The sequence below is a fragment of the Stegastes partitus genome, unplaced genomic scaffold (genome assembly GCF_000690725.1).
Source record: "Stegastes partitus isolate 25-593 unplaced genomic scaffold, Stegastes_partitus-1.0.2 Scaffold1707, whole genome shotgun sequence".
Taxonomy (NCBI): Eukaryota; Metazoa; Chordata; class Actinopteri; family Pomacentridae; genus Stegastes; species Stegastes partitus.
This window is the reverse complement of record NW_007579438.1, coordinates 120,412-139,374: the sequence shown is the minus strand read 5'-3', so window position 1 is coordinate 139,374 and position 18,963 is coordinate 120,412. Positions and strand designations below refer to the sequence as shown.

The following is an 18,963-nucleotide window of genomic DNA, read 5'->3' as shown; positions in this document are numbered from 1 at the left end:
AAATAATGTAGAGTTAATAATACAGCTTCTGTGTTTCTTGCTGTGATCATAATATAGGCTTTTTACCTGAATGATTGGCATGAAATAGAATTGTGACAAAGCTTTGTCAATGAAATCCCCCGCAAAGAATCCCTCATCCTTCAGTTCTGCCAGGAGCGTGATCCAGGAATCGATTCCTTCTTTTCTCATCACTCCCCACCAGCTCTCAATTCTCTGGTTTGCAGTACTTACCCCTGTGATGTAGCTCCTCTCTGCTGCTCTGTCATCCACGTAATTTCTTCATAAATACCGCTGAATGTCTTTGACTGCCACGTTCTCAGTACCCATGTCAGTTCGTACGAGCCTGGGGCAGCCCCCACAGCACTCCACTGCCTCCACAAAGTACCTGCTGATAACTTTCGGGTCGCTGTTAGTATGGGCGGCCTGCGGCCAAATGATGTTGCGTGAGAACCCGTTGATGCAGCCATTAATGCATATCCCATATGGCTTCAATTTGTCATATGACCCATATGTGCCATACAAAGTTTGGTCCCTGAGCTATGTATTGCCTCCTTCTGAGATGTCTGGTCTGGCAAACTTGGGAACCGATGGGGTCCAGTAGAGAGAGGAGGATCCTGACATCTTCTTTTCTGATAGAAATATCGTGTTGTGTACCTTTAGTCCTAATGTCTGGCTCTACCTTACACCTTCGAGAAGGTCCGCATACCCAGCTGTCCAGGAACAATATTTTGGTTAGTATTTCGTGGCCACAAATTTGTATTTCATGGCCCCAATATAGCTACAACGTGCGAACAAATTAGTATTTCGAAATACTACGATATACTTCTTTGTGCACACAAAATACTAATTTGTTTGCACGTTATAGCTGTCTTGAGGCCATGATTTAATTTTATTTTGACCATGTCATGTCTGGGGCTCCATATATTCCTGATGACACACTTCTTTAAGTTGCTGCTGCAGTGATGCTTGAATCAGTCACTTTTTTGTCACATTTTGTCAGAGACAGTGGTAAAGGTTAATGAACAAATGGGCTGTCTAGAAGTAAAATTAATAAAAGAAGTGGATACCCACTGCAACACCACCTACCATATACTGCAACACAGTATTATGACCTAAGGGAGCCTGTTGAAGCTGCTTTGGCTGGCTTATGCACAGACATTGTGCCACTTCGATCAGAAAATTATGTAATAATCACAGAACGTCTGAAAGTTTTGTCACCATTTCATGATGCCACAGTGGAGCTATCTGAGGGAAAAAGGGCTCAGGGTCCAACGTTATTCCCCTGTTGGCTATGCTACACCATGCACTGGAGGAGGAGGAGGATCTTGGAATCCTACAAATTCCAGAGGGCAGAGATGTGGCAGTGAGTCTGAGGAAACAAGTAAAGGACAAACTCTTCATCTTCCAATCAAAGAGCATTACATCACTGGCAACACTGCTGGACCCAAAGTTTAAAAAAAAAAAAGGCTTCTATAGCCCTATTAAAGCCAAGGAGGCAGAGAAGAGGCTAATAGCGGAGTGTGCTGCTGTCATTCGAAACACCATCATCATCATCCTCCTCCACATCATCAGAAGCTTCTCTGCCTGGGACTCAAAGTAATGGATGCATTTCAATTAGTTGATTGTATGTGTTTTCATTGTGTTATTGTATTTAGTCACTTACAGTTGGCTTGTCTGTTTTAGGAGGCAAACTGTGGCATCGTTTGGACGCCACAGTCCAGCAGACAAGAATCCAAAATGAAACCACAGATGCAACAGTGGAGGTCAAAACTTACCTTGCTGAACCAAATGTCAAGAGAAACACCAACACTGAGCATGTACCATGTGCTCCAGCTGCGTATAAGCTCCGTATCTATTCAAATATAAAAGGCAAAAAACATCCAGGCATTTTCTGAATGACGTGAATACACATTGGAAATCTTCATGGTTACATTTTCAGCTGAAATGTTTTCAAAAATGAGTAAAGCGATGTATCAACAGAGCTAGAGCCAGATGTTCAGCAGGTATCTGACCCTGGTCTGCATGCTGGGATACACTGGGCTGGTATACTTCATTGGGAACAGTTTGCATTATAATGGTCACTCTAGTATACAGTATAAACGTTTTGAGTATGTATACGTTAGTAGACCATTTAAAAATAAGAAAACACTGAGAAAATCGCCACAGCTTCTCCACACAGTTGTGCCACTGTCTCTCTTTCATCACCACGGAAATGGAGAGAGAAGCTGTTCTGAGATCACTCTGAAAGTGATCCCAATGATATCTTTCATAGCTATTATTGTTTATTTGTGCTAAAATATGAGTGCATTTACTGTGTTTGGGCTACATGCTCATCATTACTTTCATTTATCTGTAAACAAATACAACTCTGAAAAGGACACATGCAGGAAAATGGCGACTGGTAGAGATAGTGGGTGTATACAAAGTCCTGGGCACATTTTGGATATCATATTTGAAATAGCCTTCAACACTGAGGAGATCCTCAGAAAATGTCAGCAGCAGCAGTATCTGCTGAGGAAGATTAACACTTCTGGTGTCAGCAGAAACATCCTGAGGACAATTTACTTCATTGAGTGTTCTTACATTCTCTATAACCTATTGGTTTCACGCCATCAACCTGCGAAACAGGACCCGCCTGCAGGACACTGTCAAGGTCTGCCGTAAAATCATTGGGCTCCCACTTAGAGCACTTTGCACCCTGTGTGAGCAGCAGACACTGAGGACAGTGAGCAGGATCCTCCAAGACCCCTGACCCGCTTTGTTCCCAGCGTTTGAATGGCTCTGCTGTCCTGGATGCAGGACTCAGAGAAGAAGAGCAACCTTTGTTTCCAGGGCTGTTCAGCTTCTCAACTCCCAACCGTCACCGCCCCCTTGACTCCCTGCACCTCTATGTTTCCTAAATTGCCCCTGGGGGACAAATAAAGTTTTTGAACTGCATATGACAACTCACACTTGAATAAGTACTGTCAATGTGATGTATCAAATTCAAGAGGCTCAGAAAAGGCAATTAATGTAACAGAACTTCTGACCTGTCAAATGTTAGTCCAGGTTAGCAGGTAATAAGAACGTCTAAAAGTCACTGTTTTCTATTTTAATTGTCCAGAACCCTGAGGCAATATGGCAGCAGCACAGATACATGTCAAAAGTATGCATGTATATCTACAGTTCACACCACTTTAATTTGGTAAATTGAAAATATAAAGGCAATACAAAATTAAATAGCACCAATATTTTCATTTTCTTTCCCCATTTTTAACATTTTAACAAGTTACTGTGGACACCAATGAGGATGGAGACATTGTTTATTAAGGCTTGCATTTAAATAAAATTCTGCATAAAACAAAAACACAATATAAATACTTAAGGATGGCAAACATAATGTATTGTATAAGGAAAAAGTATAATTTTGGATTCATGAATCACAACTTAGAAATTATCTATATACACCATTACTACAGTGATTCAAAGGCAACATTAGCTACGACAACCCCCCCCCCCAAAAAAAAAAAAAAAAACGCAGCACAACAGTAACAATTTTGTGGAGGAGCTGAAGACATAATGCAGGTGGTTTTATTTCTTCCTTTAGCTGAAACAGACTACTTTGTAGCTGTTCATCAAATCCAGCAGCTTCTGTTTTATGCTGAAAAATAAGCCGAAGCTGTGGCAGGCTTTGCATGCTGAGGGAACTCTGAAAAAAAAAGAAAAGAAAAAAAATTATTTAAATGACGATAACATCATTCCAATGTGTCAATCAAAAACACATTTCTTCTTCTTTTAATTTCAAAGTGAAAACATCCAAACTAATATTAACACACATTCTAAGGTAAGCACAACCTGGAAGATCTTCACCTTCCTATGTGAAGTGTTTTAAGGTGACATGTGCTGCAAATTGGCAATATATGAATAAAAGTGATTTTTTTTCAAACACTAAACTCTCTGGATTTGCTGTCTTGATATTACCATGATGCCCAGTATCTGATGTGCATCTGTTTTTGTTCACTTTTATAATCAGGTTGTTACGGGTTAATTTGCTCTTTTTCTGGTTAGAGGACAGGCTGTATATTGAGAAAGCAGAGTTTTTCTTCAGATGTATCTGAACCTGTTAAACAATAAAAACTGAAACAATTATTTGGACACAAGGCCTTGAAATACTTCAACTGAAGTTGGATCATCCAACAGCATCTAAAAACTCTGTTCTTGCAGTGGATTTGAGGTATGGAGCTGCTTTCAACAATCTTCAGGACTTTAGTACAACCAAATGCAACACCATGAAAGCCGTCATCTAGATACTGCTAGTATGCACCACTTTGACCTTTTAATATGTTTGTAGGTGATTGGAGAGACAAGAGTGCCATGGTGAATGACTACAGGCCGCTCACAGTTGCCCCCATCCGGTCCATTCAGAACAGATTGAATCACTCTGTTTTCAGGTGGACTCAGATGACAACATGTACAACACTGTTTGTTTCACCTCTGCTGCAGTTTGCTTCTGACTTAATAATTTTGCATGTAAGAATGCACATTCATTCATAATGTCCTGTCCTTTCATTCTATCATTCTGCTTTTCAAGCATTCCTATCCTGTCTGATCCTGTACTGTCCTTTTTGTATATACTTTGTATACAAAATGCAAAAGCATTATTAAGGTATGACTTAGGTTAGGTTGCACATTGCAAACCTTGCAGTAGTAATGCTAAAAGACATGACATTCTCTGTTAAACAGTCATATGAAACCATTATCTACCATTTATGCTGAACACACTAAAGATTTTAATTTATGCAGTGCTCTAATTGAGCAGTTTTACCTTTGTGAAGCAGATTAGTCGACAGACCGTAGACTGGGTTGCTATCATCTCTTCTCTCAAAGTACTTGGAGTCCAGACCTGCAGAGTGTCCACTGAGGAGAAATCACATAAGCTTGAAGAACACTAAATATAATATGCAGTTATGTGACTATATTTTTCTAAAACAAAATCCTACCAGACAGAACAGACATGTACAAAAGCATTTTAAAACAAAAATAACTTGAATCTGAAATATATTTCAGCTTAGGAAAATGTTAACACAGTAACCCCACTTGGATTGAATGTGTTTCACACACCAGTATACAGTGCTGTGAAACAATATTCCCCCCCCAAAATTCATTCATTGCTGCAGTGGTGAGCACAGTCACCTCAGAGCTCGAAGGTCCTAGGTTCGAACAGGGGGAACAAAACTTGATAAATACATCCCTGATATTGTATTCTCTGGAATTCCCGAGGACAGAAATACACACTATGAGTCAGCTGTGTGGCAAGCTATGACTGAACATTTATATAAAATGTCATGTGAAAAAGCTAAGTGCATCACTTTCTAACATGTTCACATGATTGGACAATTTTCTGGTGGTAGGCTAAAACCCACTGTACTTTGTTTTGAGCATTTTAAACAAAAGGAACTCGTTATGAGCAAGGGCAGGGACTTCAGGAGCAGGAGCACTGGAGACTAAATGTAAGCATCTCATTGATTGTTGACAGTCTGTACATAAATAATAACTTCCACAAGGACTCAAAAGTAACTCTGTGGTTATTCTAGATGTGTGCAAAGTCTAAAGGGTTGTTTAACCCGGGACTCATGTTTATTTTATTTGAGATGCATGAAGGAACGGGAATGGAGGAGGAGTGTAGTTGATGTTGCAATTGGTAATTTGGTGTGTTTTAACACCTCCACAACTAAATATCTCCTATTTGGAGGATCAGTGTAGCAGCACAGATGAAGTAACAAGGGAAATCATAGAAATATTTCTGTTGGCTGACTTCAATATTAATTGGACTGACACAAAAAAAACACATATAAAGAAATGTAACTTAAGCAAGGTAGTTATGAGTGCAACAAGATTTTTTTACTAGAAACACTAGAAAATTGAGACAAGAATTGATTTGAAACAATGGCACGAAGAATAAAGCCAAGACAGCATAAGAATGGTATCTGGATAAGGACTGGACTGTCCTTGACGGGTCTAGTTAAGGCCTACATCCCATACACCATCTGTGGACAGACTTGAGGAAAGGACTTCACAGACAGTGTGATGAGATTGAAAGGTTCTGCAGAATTAGGTGTGCAAACATACCCCAGAAGACTCGGCGCGGAAACTGCAGACAATAGTAGCTTCTAACAAGTACTGAATTAAGAAGTTTATATGTTCAGTAATATATGATGGCACATATAAGAAATGAAACAGTGTGAATACTTTCTAAATCCTCTGTATACATGTGGAAAGCAAGCAAACACCGAAACTCACATTTGTCTTTTAGTTGGATGTCCTGCTCGATGTTCAGCAGCAGGAGTGATGTCAGCAGCTGCCACAGGTGATACAGCAGGATTGCCTATCTGAGGATAAAACTGTGCCTGGAAAAATAGCGTTGCTTTAAGTTAGTCAGTAAGATTGTATATAATAACTTATTTTTCAGATGTTGCAATAACTTTACTCCCCAACAGGTTTGACATAAAATACAGACTATTACATTAGCTGAAGTTGTGTTGTATATTGGATGGTTGGCTTAACAGTACTTGATTTGCAGATCATGTTTACAACAGTGTGTTAGGGGTAGGGTAATGGTCAAACAGCTAATTATTATGATGATACGGTATAGTTGTAAGCACAGCCACAAAGTATCTCTTACCCTCAGGCCTGTTGTTGTGGATAAAACTGAAGGATTCACCAAAGATTCAGGAGACCGTGACCTTCTGGACAGCTGCTTTTCATTTAGCTGCTTGTTAAGCCAACTTATAACTGTGGTAAAAGAAAAATATGAGATGAACATGGTGTTAAATACTGCCAAAATATGTGTTTTTATTGCAATATGCCTAATTCTCTTTAAACTGCTTTTCTTTCCAAAAAGAAGAAGAAAAAAAAAAGACCCATCCCTACTTCCTGTCACTGTGCACAAATATCACAGGAAATGAATGCTGCCGTCTTAGTAGCTCCCTGTACACTTAGTAACAGCTAGCTCGCTAACCAGCTACATATCACCTACTTTTTTTCCCTGTATTGACTGGTTGTTTCTTGCATTCACTAAGTCTACAAACTCCTAAAAATATAGGTGAGTACAGTTCAAAACAGCAGACTGCCCTCAAATAAGATGGCTTCATGCTTCTTTCAACGGTTTTTATTTTAATTATTCAATGTTGGCGAAGTACTCCTTATGAAAACTTTCTGATAATAGATGTTCATACTAATTTTTGCAAGTATGTTTTGGAAGCAAAACAAACTAAACTCACAAACAGNGGAACTTTGAAAAGGTCTTAAAATTCACTGTACTGTTCTTGCTGCGTATCAAATATAGACAGACTAGCCGGTGAACAAAGTGGAGGATTTAGCAGGTAAAGATATTGATATATCCCAATGAGCTAAAACGAGTGGCTATAAGAACTACATTTGCCATGGGGACAGAAACACAACTCAAAGTGTAGGGTGGTCCATAACTGTTGTAGCAGACTGAGTAGCAGAACATTCAGAAGACAGACAACCCAAAACTCCCACCTAAATGGAACATCTGCAGATTCAATGTTTACTGCTAAATAACCACTCATGGTCCTCATGGACCACCTCAACCAGAATCTGATAAGGGTCATAAAGTGCCAATTCTGAGGAAAACCACACCTCCAGAGAAGAGATTGCATTCTTTATGTTGACACGATCTCCCTCAACACACAGAACTTTCTACACCACAATTAACTGAACAGTTTAAATGCCAAAATGAAGGAAATCAAGCAGAGTGATGATCCCAAAATCTGGACTGAATCTATGGTACCAGGTTGAGTAGGACCAGTATTGAAGAACACATCTGATCTAAAGCGTTTGTGGAAGATGCACACACGCAGGACACAAACACCCTCCTTCTCTCTGTCACAGCCATAAAAGACCCAGAGAGACTCTTATCCCAAGTATATAACTCTTGAGTCTTGTTTTTCTTATTGTTGAATGTGTATGCCTGTATTGTTAGTTATAATAGAAATTTAAAATCATGTATCGTGAAAATTCCAGATTTGTATGCATGTTTACAACTTTTATTATTATTTTTGGAACATATCATGTTTGATAGAATTTTAGTCATGTGTTTAGTGGGATTTCAGATCTTTAATGATAACAAATATTTACCAATTAGATTCATGCATTTAAGAACTTTACTCAAAGTAAGTACTAAAGGTATTTGGCCTCTCCTGGACAATGAAGCACAAGACCAGCCTTTGGGAGAAACACATCCATGATTGGTTAGATGCTGATTTGAACTTGGCTCTTAAACTTTCTGTATAAAAGAAAGNTTTTGCAAGTATGTTTTGGAAGCAAAACAAACTAAACTCACAAACAGTTTTATAGGGACTACAACATACATATACAGACCCTTTCCAAAAAATTTTAATATCATGGAAAAGTCGTTTAATTTCCATAATTAGATTCAAAAAGTTAAACTTTCATAGATTATAGATTCAGGGCTCACAATTTAAATGATTTCAAGTATTTATTTGTTTATTTTTACATAATTTGGGCTTATAGCTCATAAAACCCATGAAAACAGGAATTCATAAAATTAGAATACTGTGAACAAATCACCATTTACTTCTCAGTTTTTGCAGAAAAAAAAGAAAGAAATTAGGATCACATCAAATCAATCAAAATAAGGTACTTTCAAAACGACAAGCCAATCGTCAATATTTGGTTGGGAATCCCTTTGCCTTAATCACTGCCTCAATGCGCTGTGGCATTGCCTGGGAGTTATGGAAGCCCAGATTTCCTTGATGCTTGCTGTCAGCTCTTCTTTGTTTTTGGGTCTGGTGCCCCTCATTTTCTTCTTGATAATACCCCATAGATTCTCAATGGGGTTTAGGTCCGGCGAGTTGGCTGGCCAGTCAAGCACTGTGATGGCATGGGCATCAAACCAGGTTTTGGTGCTTCTGGCGGTATGGGCAGGAGCCAGGTCCTGCTGGAAGATGAAATCTGCATCTCCATAGAGATCCTCAGCAGAAGGAATCATGAAGTCCTCTAAAACATTCTGGTAGACTGTTGCGGTGACCTTGGATTTAAGAAAGCAGAGTTTACCAACACCTGCACCGGACATTGCACCCCAAATCATGACTGACTGTGGATATTTCACACTGGACCTCAAGCAGCTTGGGTTCTGTTCCTCACCCATCTTCCTCCAAACCCTTGGACCTTGATTTCCGAATGAAAGGCACACTTTACTTTCAACGGAAAAGAAGACCTTGGACCATTGGCCAGCAGTCCAGTCCTTCTTCTCCTTGGCCCAGTTGAGATGCTTCCTGCGTTGGCTCAGGCTCAGAAGTGGCTTGACCTGAGGAACCCAACAGTTGTAGCCCATCTCCCGGATGCGTCTGAATGTGATGGTTTTTAAAGCTGTGACTCCTGCCTCATTCCACTCTCTCTGGATCTCTTCCAGATTCTTGAATCTTGTCTGTTTGATAATCCGCTGAAGCCCACGGTCATCTCTTTTGCTGGTGCATCTTCTTCTGCCACATTTTGCCCTTCCACTAGACTTTGCATTGATATGCTTGGACACAGCACTCTGTGAACAGCCAGCCTCCTTAGCTATGAACATTTGTGGCTTACCCATCCTATGGAGGGTATCAATGATGGTCTTCTGGCCAGTTGTCAAGTCTGCAGTCTTCCCATATTGAACCGAACTGAGACAACTGAATCAAACTGAAGCAATTTAATGACATCTGGGGAAACCTGTGCAGGTGCTTTGAGTTTAGTAAATGATTAGTGTGTGACACTCAGTTTAAAACATTCATGCCCTGCAAAATTTGGGCTGATTGCTTCACAGTATTGTAATTTTTTGAATTCCTGTTTTCGTGGGTTTTAAGAGCTGGAAGCTCAAATTATGTAAAAATAAACAAATAAATACTTGAAATCATTTAAATTGTGGACCCTGAATCTAAATTTCTATAAAAGTTTAACTTTTTGAATTGAATTATGAAAATGAATAAACTTTTCCATGATATTCTAATTTTTTGGAAAGGGTCTGTACATCGCAACACTGACCAAAACGTGTCCAAGTCAATCACTAAAAACTACTGAGTACCTAAGGCTGACAGGCAAACTTATCAAAAAAAGACACTTTTAAAAAAAAAAGTTTTTTTCTAACAAGGTAATTGTTATTCTTGACAGAGAGGTTTTTTTTGTCTGGGTGGATCTTAAATACTGAGGGACTGAAAAGCATCATCTAACTCACCTACAGTATCATTATACCACATCAGGAAAGTAGTAAAACTAAGTTTCTCACCATTCTCATTTGTTTTTAACACTTCTCTGCTTTCATTAAGCTTCTGTACTGTCATCTCCAACTGCTCCTTCAGTTTTGAAACCTGCAAGATAGAAGGAATATTGTGGTTTTTCACATTGTAACATTTTTTTTCGATTTTTGTATTCACCATCTTAATTATGGTGGCTAATTCAACAAGTCAAGTTTTTTGAGGCACCTGGCATCTTGGAAAATGTGCAACTGTTCTTTTGTGGATTTAGTCTGTCTCACCACCATGCAATCCCAGACTGATTCCATGACAATGAGACCAAGACTCTTGCTCAGGGGAGGCCATATCATCTTTTTTTTTTTCTTTGCTTTTGTTCTGGGGTTGATGCACACTTTCGTACTAAAACACTTCATCACTGGGACACAGAACCCATCTCCTTCCTTAGCTATGTAATGACTTGACATTCCCACGGTGTTTCTACTTGCCTATAATTGTTTGAACAGATGAACATAGAACCTTCAGGAATTTGGAAATTGTACCCAAGGATGAACCAGACTTGTGGAGGTCCACAATACTCTTCTTGATATCTTGGCTGATTTCTTTAGATTTTCCCATGTTGTCACAAAAGGAAGCAGTGTGCTTGAGGTGTGCCTTAAAATACATCAACAGGTGTTCCTCCAGTTAACTTAAATGTTGTTAATAAACCTATCAAAGGCTTCCAGAAAGCTTCCAAAGCCAAAGTCTGATTTAATGTCAGACAGTAAGAAAAAAAAAAAGGTTATATGTCTTTTCATACAGTGTATGTAAACTTCTGGTTTCAACTGCAATTGATAGGAAAAAGAAGGAGAAGCAAACCAACCAACTTGTCGGTGAAGTTTTTTTTTTTTTTCATGACTCTGGCTCTATGCAGCAGAACAAATATTGGACAATATGATATGTCACTAATGGTACTGCATGATGGATAAGGATCTAAAGTGCCTAAAACTGTTGCATAATAGTGTACATTTAGAATAAATTAAACATTCTAAACCACACTGCTTCTGTTCTCATTTATCATTTTTTTCTTGAGTTGTGATGTGATTTATATATAAGGAGTAAAAATTCTACTATTTCACAACATTACACAGAAAAAAGTCTCAAGTCTGTTAAAATCAGTGGGTCCACCTTTTCAATGATTTGGAGACATACCTCTTCATCCTTGGAAATGAGCTGCTGCTGAGCATTCTCTAGATTCTTCTCAACATTCTGAAGTTTTTCTGATGTATCCTGAAGAACCTTCTCCTGTGACACGGTCACTGTGTTTTTGACTTTTATTTTTCCGACAAGGCCTCGAACCTCCCCCTGCAGCTTCTTAATGATACCATTAGCCTGCATTAAGAAAAAAAACAGATAAGAAACTAAACTTGACCATATTCAAACATAATGTGCCATCGAAAACACACAGTTGCCAGTTTTACAAGCATGCCAACTGCCTAGTCTAATAGGACATCTAAATATCGCTCTATACTGCAGTTCTAAAGTACTCCAAAATGGCATCTTTGAAAATTATCATATAGTAATTACATATAATATTGCAACTGGAACCTCCATGAAAATAGGAATTATGGTGGGAATGGTATATTAGACCACATTAGTTTTAATGTACCTAATAAGATGACAATAGAGTGTAGCAGATGGGCAACCTGCATTCAGCCTCACAAACCTTTATCAGCTCCTCAGACAGTGATTTCACAGTTGCTTCAAGTTTTTTGTTCTTAAGTTCCTTACTTTCTGCATTTTCTTCAACTGATTTCTAGGAAACAAAAATCACATAAGCTATAAATATACAGAGTGAGAGCATACAAAAAAATTGTTAAGAGTTATTTTATATTCTGTCTAACTGTCCAAAAATCCCATTAAAAACAAAAAGCAACATTACTCAAACAAGAGGAATTGGTGACAGTTTTTATCAGTGAATGGATCCACATTCGGTCCTGTTCAGTGTTTACATTAGCAGGACAGTGTGCTGCATATGGGAATGAGTCAAGCTAAATTAGTGTGTGTGCACTGATGGCAGAGCTGCACAATTATGTGGTAATTAGGTGGTAATCATGATTATTCTGTTCAATACTGAGATCACGATTATTTATCACAATTATTCTTTGACTTCAGGGGCAAACTATTTTAATTGCACTTTAACATTTACATACAGCGCTGCTTTTACTTCCATATTGTGCTAACATACAAATCTTTGCATCAAACTAAGACGGGCTGTTATTCACAATATATCTCCTAGAAGCAAAATACCAATAAAATTGTACCAAAAGTTTTTACAAAAAATTAAACCAACAGAACTGCTTTTACTTGTTGAACAATATGGTGATGCATCGTATTGCAACACAACTTTTTTTTCAGCCTTCATGCAATCATCATACTGCAGTGTGTGTGTTTTTTTTTTTTTAAGTGGTTAGACAAGATAGTCGCATTGCTTTGTGGCACAGACACAATTGTCATGCACTCATTACAGAGGATTTGTTCTTGCCTTACACTTGCTTTAGATCCAAAACACATCTAAGCAATAGATAAGATATATTTCAAGTGACTAGCTCTTTACCTGCTGCTCCAGATATTTGGTTTTTGCATTGCCTGTCTGCTTTATGCTCTGAAATGTGAAGCAAATGCTGAAGTACAATACCACTGAGCGCCACTCGATGCTGGCTGCAATAAGCTCTGACCCCCATAGACAGTCATTCAAAAATCATCAAGAAAAGCTAATATATTACGTGTATTTCCACACATCTTTATAATTGTTTTTGTTAAATTTCGTCCATTAGATCAGTGTTTTGGGGGTCCATTTCAAAATAATTCCATAATTAACTGGAAATACTGCCTCAAAGTGTGTGATGCTTAGGGACGTGGCTGACTCGACCGACATGTCTATTCAGGAGTGACTGTATGCTTCGTACAGCGGAGCAGGAGTCATGCTGCTACAGTTGACTGTGCAGAGTGTCCTCTGGTTTTTAGTCAGTTTCACCCATCACTCCTTCTCCAGATCACTTATGGCTTCAAAAATTCCATGATGGCTCCAGGGAGTAGCAAACTGGAGGCTTCAAAACAGCAGTCTACAAACCAGTGTGTGTTGTCACAGTTGCTCTGTCTATTTCAGTCTATGTTCTGCTCTCTGTTATAAATCACTCTTTTACTCTGGACGGCAGCTGTAACATCCAGAAAATCTTTGCACTGGCTGCCACTGCACGGATGAGTATGCGGCAGTATGACAGCTCACTAAAAGTGAAGCCAAAACATCTGGATTGCTACATGATGGATGGCTGTTAGTTTAGGAAGAGCTTGATTCGATACACAGCAGAGTTTTCTATGAGCACGTCAATATCGCAGTTGATCATGCTTATTGAATTGCTGAAAACTGAAATCCTGATTGAGAAATAATACTGACTGATAATAATTGTGCAGCCCTTCTCAATGCTAATAATGCTGCAACTAATATTTTTTCAACAATTATTGGACAATAGTAAGGTTTTGTTTTACCAACAAAGAAGATCTATTAGGCTTTTAAAAACACATATAATATTAATGATCTCTGGCTCTCGTCAACCCTGCTAAAAGCACATATTGTGGTTTAGGCAGGTTAAACTGAGCATCAGGAAAAACTGCCCTAGATGTTAAACTAACAAACTGTGCCTCTAAAATCCATCTGAAAGGTTTNTGACTTACCCTATAAATGTGTGACTCTGCAGATGTTCAGGGTCAATCCACCTTCACAGACTCATGCTCTGTGTTGGTGAGCCCACCGTATACCGGAATACTAATAAACACCCACTACAGCAAACTTCACATGAGGACTATGAGTAAAATTTCTTCAACAGTATGCAACTATCATTTTCTCTCTGCGAAACGGGTGAATTTCAAAATTACGATTGGTTTCAAGTTCCACAGTGATTCTAAACTGATCACTGCTCAGCCAACTGCTTCCAGTAACAATCACAGTTAATTAGCTTGCTGTCATCCATTCATTTATTCGCGGTTTGTTGTTTGTACATCACTGTTGTTTACAGTATTAGTAAACACAGTTGAAACCAGAAGTTTACATACGCTGCATAAAAAGACACAAAACCTTTTTTTTCTCACTGTCTGACATGAAATCAGACTAAACTTTTCCTGTTTTAGGTCAGTTAGGATTACCAAAATCATTTGCCAAATGCCAGAATAATGAGAGAGAGAATTTTTTAGAGAATTTTTTATTACTTTCTTCAAAGTCAGACGTTTACATACACAAAGATTACTATGCCTTCAAACTATTTGGGAAAAGCCCAGATGATGATATCATGGCTTTGGAAGCTTTTGATAGGTTAAATGACAACACTGGAGCTAATTGGAGGCACACCTGTGGATGTATTTTAAGGCACACCTCAGACACACTACTTCCTTCTGTGGCAACATTGAAAAATCTAAAGAAATCAGTCAAGATATCAGGAAGAGAATTGTGGACCTCCACAAGTCTGGTTCATCCTGGGTACAATTTCCAAATGCCTGAAGGTTCCACGTTCATTTGTTCAAACAATTATATGCAAGTATAAATACCATGAGAATATCCAGTCATCACATCACTCAGGAAGTAGATGGGTTCTGCGTCCCAAAGATGGACATGTTTTGGTGCGAAATGTGCAAATCAACCCCAGAACAAAAGCAAAAGATCTTGTGAAGATGCTGGTTGAAGGTGGTCAGAGGGTGTTGTTATCCACAGTGAAGCAAGTCCTGTACCGACTGTACCAACCAAAAGCAACATTAAAAAAAAAAAAAAGCTAGATTACAGTTTGCACATGCACACAGGGGCAAATACTAATTTTTTGGAGACATGTCCTGTGGTTTGATGAAACTAAGATTTAACTGTTTGGCCATAATGACAATCGTTACATTTGGAGGAAAAAAGGGGCAAGCCTGAGAACACCATTCCAAAAGTGAAGAACGGGGATGGCAGCATCAAGTTGTGGGGGTGTTTGTGCTGCAGCAGGGACTGGTGAAGAACATTGTGTGGAAAATATTGAAGCAACATCTCAAGACATCAGCCAGGAAGTTAAAGCTTGGATGCAAATGGATCTTCCAAATGGACAATGACCCTAAGCATACCGCCAAATTAGTTACAAAGTGGCTTAAGGACAACAAAGTCAAGGTTTTGGAGTGGCCATCACAAAGCCCTGATCTCAATTCCATAGAAAATTTGTGGACAGAGCTGAAAAGACGTGTACGAACAAGGCAGCTTACAAACCTGACTCAGTTACACCAGTTCTGTCAGGAGNAATGAAGCACAAGACCAGCCTTTGGGAGAAACACATCCATGATTGGTTAGATGCTGATTTGAACTTGGCTCTTAAACTTTCTGTATAAAAGAAAGTCACTAGAATGTAACAGGGGCTTTGACCTTTATTTAACCAGGCAAGACAGATTAAAAACATAGTTCTTATTTTCAACTGTGGCCTGGCAAAAGGCGAGGCCTTTTGAACCATTTTTACTTCAGCATTTTTCAACACAACGATGCAAAAATGCCATCTTGTCTCTGTGGTCCAGAACCAACTCATCCAGCAGATCATCACAGCGACACATTCTGCGGCAGCCTCCCTCTCCCTCCTGAAAAGGGTGTGTGATGAAGAAAGTAATTTTCTTTTATTTTGATGGTCAAAGACCCCTGAATTCATTCCCTGTTGCCATGTGTTTTCCCACCTCCTGTCACAGACTCCCGATTCCACCCCCTGTTGTTCATTGTCCCCTTACCTCCTGCCATTTTATTAGCAACTGTATGCTATCAGAACCCCAACTCCACCACCCGTCTGGTCACCAGACCCCGATTTCATCACCTGTGGTTCATTGCCCCCCTTACCTCCGGTCATTTGATTAGTAACTGTATGTTAATTTACCTCTATTCACCTCTGTATTTACATACATTGTACATCACTGTTGTTTACAGTATTAGTAAACAGAGTTGAAACCAGAAGTTTACATACACTGTATAAAAAGACACAAAACCTTTTGTTCTCACTGTCTGACATGAAATCAGACTAAACTTTTCAAGTTTTAGGTCAGTTAGGATTACCAAAATCATTTGCTAAATGCCAGAATAATGAGAGAGAGAATTTTTTAGAGAATTTTTTATTGCTTTCTTCGAAGTCAGAAGTTTACATACACAAAGATTACTATGCCTTCAAACTATTTAGGAAAAGCCCAGATGATGATGTCATGGCTTTGGAAGCTTTTGATAGGTTAAATGACAACATTGGAGCTAATTGGAGGCACAACTGTGGATGTATTTTAAGGCACACCTCAGACACACTACTTCCTTCTGTGACAACATTGAAAAATCTAAAGAAATCAGCCAAGATATCAGGAAGAGAATTGTGGACCTCCACAAGGCTACTTCATCCTTGGGTACAATTCCCAGATGCCTGAAGGTTCCACGTTCATCTGTTCAAACAATTATATGCAAGTATAAATACCATGGGAATATCCAGTCATCACATCACTCAGGAAGTAGGTGAGTTCTGCGTCCCAAAGACATGTTTTGGTGCGAAATGTGCAAATCAACCCCAGAACAAAAGCAAAAGATCTTGTGAAGATGCTGGTTGAAGGTGGTAAGAGGGTGTCGTTATCCACAGTGAAGCAAGTCCTGTACCGACTGTACCAACCAAAAGCAATATTAAAAAAAAAAAAAAAAAAGCTAGATTACAGTTTGCACATGCACACAGGGGCAAATACCAATTTTTTGGAGACATGTCCTGTGGTTTGATGAAACTAAGATTTAACTGTTTGGCCATAATGACAATCGTTACATTTGGAGGAAAAAAGGGGCAAACCTGAGAACACCATTCCAAAAGTGAAGAATGGGGATGGCAGCATCAAGTTGTGGGGGTGTTTGTGCTGCAGCAGGGACTGGTGAAGAACATTATGTGGAAAATACTGAAGCTATATCTCAAGACATCAGCCAGGAAGTTAAAGCTTGGATGCAAATGGGTCTTCCAAATGGACAATGACCCTAAGCATACCGCCAAATTAGTTACAAAGTGGCTTAAGGACAACAAAGTCAATGTTTTGGAGTGGCTATCATAAAGCCCTGATCAATTCCATAGAAAATTTGTGGACAGAGCTGAAAAGACGTGTACGAACAAGGCAGCTTACAAACCTGACTCAGTTACACCAGTTCTGTCAGGAGNAACTAACAAACTGTGCCTCTAAAATCCATCTGAAAGGTTTGAAGTTTGTTTGAAGCTTTTCAGGTTACTTTGAAAAGTCAGCATACAAGGGACAGTTCCTACCTTCTGCTGCAGGGTGGCTTCCAGCATCTCTTTTGTGCTGTTCATCAGCTGATCCTTATCTTTGATCTCCTGTTCCAAAACAGCTACTCTCATCTGCAGCTGGCTGATCAAACGCTCCTTTTCATGGACTTCTGTGTCTAGAGTGCTGTTCTCCCTCCTGAGAGACAGGACCTGCTGCTTCAAACGCTGGCATTCCTACACACAAAACACAAAGCAGGAGATCATAAACACACATTATGTTAACAGTCATTCGATGAGGTAACAGACATCATCTGCTTTTTGCTGGCACAATTTTATCAAATGTTTTCTGTATTAAAAATGTTATATACACAAAACAGACATCTGTGTTTTCATCGTCATGCACATGTGATGACCCCTGCGGTCATCTTGTGGGTGGTTCTAGTTCGTCTGTTGGTTCTGTGAGTGGCTGTTCGTTGTAATCAGAAGCACCTGTGACACCCAGTGTGTTTCTGGGTGACTTCAGGGCTGACTGCAGTCTCATCACTCTCTGCTTCTCTCCGCAGGTAACACACCAGTCTGGGTATGGGTTAGTTTTCTTCATTTAGGATGTTTGCATTTAAAACACTTGCACAGACATAATTCATGCATACATCCCACACACACCACTGACTCTATGTATTTCCATGACCCCATACTGGTTTGGGTTTAATTTGGTACAATTTAAGTGAAAAAAGAACAGCTTTAATTTTTGAAACTTGGTGTGACTCTTCTTTTGTTGCGGCTGTCTTGAGCCAGGTTGTAACAGCACCACAAATGGGCATTAACAAGAAGTCATTATTTTTTAAGATATTTTTGGGGGTTTTCTGCCGATAATGTGTAGGACAGTGAAAGAGTGACAGAGAAACATGGGGAGAAGAGTGGGGAAAGGACATGCATCAAATGATCCACTGGCTGGAATCAAACCACGGCCACTGCGTCGGGGACCATAGCCCCTGTACATGGGTCGCCCGCTCAACCTGTTGAGCTATCTGGGCGCCCAAGAAGTCATTATTTTAACAGATACAGTGTATGTGATCTCTACAACAAAGAAAAGAAGACAAAGTAAACCTGTGTTTATGTAAGACACAGAGAGCACTATATAGGACACATCTATGCTTGACAAACAAAGAGGAGTCTCAGTAATATTAAGCAATGTGGGAAGTACTGTATTCTCTGCCCCAGTAGTTAGCGTGAGCATGTGTGTGTGTGTGTGTTTTAAGTGAAGTATATATTTATGTGTCATGAAGTGGATGCAATGAAGTGTGAAAAAAAAAATCAACCTTAAAGAGTTATAAGCCAAATCTTCAATTCCCCTAGGTTTTACAACCCTGAGTGACTCAGCTTAGTGCTTAGTTGTCCAGCCTACAACATAACTGCTTTGTTTCGCTCATCTCTTTCATAGTGTCGAAGCA

The 18,963-nt window shown here is 39.2% G+C and overlaps 1 protein-coding gene across 1 annotated transcript in view; it reads right to left on the bottom strand.

Annotated features, from left to right (window-relative positions):
• Positions 1–3,284: 3,284 nt before the first annotated feature.
• Positions 3,285–18,963, bottom strand: part of sass6 (SAS-6 centriolar assembly protein) — a 28,316-nt gene continuing 12,637 nt past the window's right edge. Inside the window, exons 9-16 of the mRNA XM_008301760.1 lie at positions 17,552–17,746; positions 11,953–12,042; positions 11,439–11,618; positions 10,283–10,364; positions 6,662–6,771; positions 6,280–6,386; positions 4,805–4,896; positions 3,285–3,688 (exon numbers count right to left, since the gene is read on the bottom strand). Coding sequence (XP_008299982.1) covers positions 3,636–3,688; positions 4,805–4,896; positions 6,280–6,386; positions 6,662–6,771; positions 10,283–10,364; positions 11,439–11,618; positions 11,953–12,042; positions 17,552–17,746 — 909 coding nt within the window. The 3' untranslated portion in view covers positions 3,285–3,635. The remainder of the gene's footprint in view (positions 3,689–4,804; positions 4,897–6,279; positions 6,387–6,661; positions 6,772–10,282; positions 10,365–11,438; positions 11,619–11,952; positions 12,043–17,551; positions 17,747–18,963) is intronic.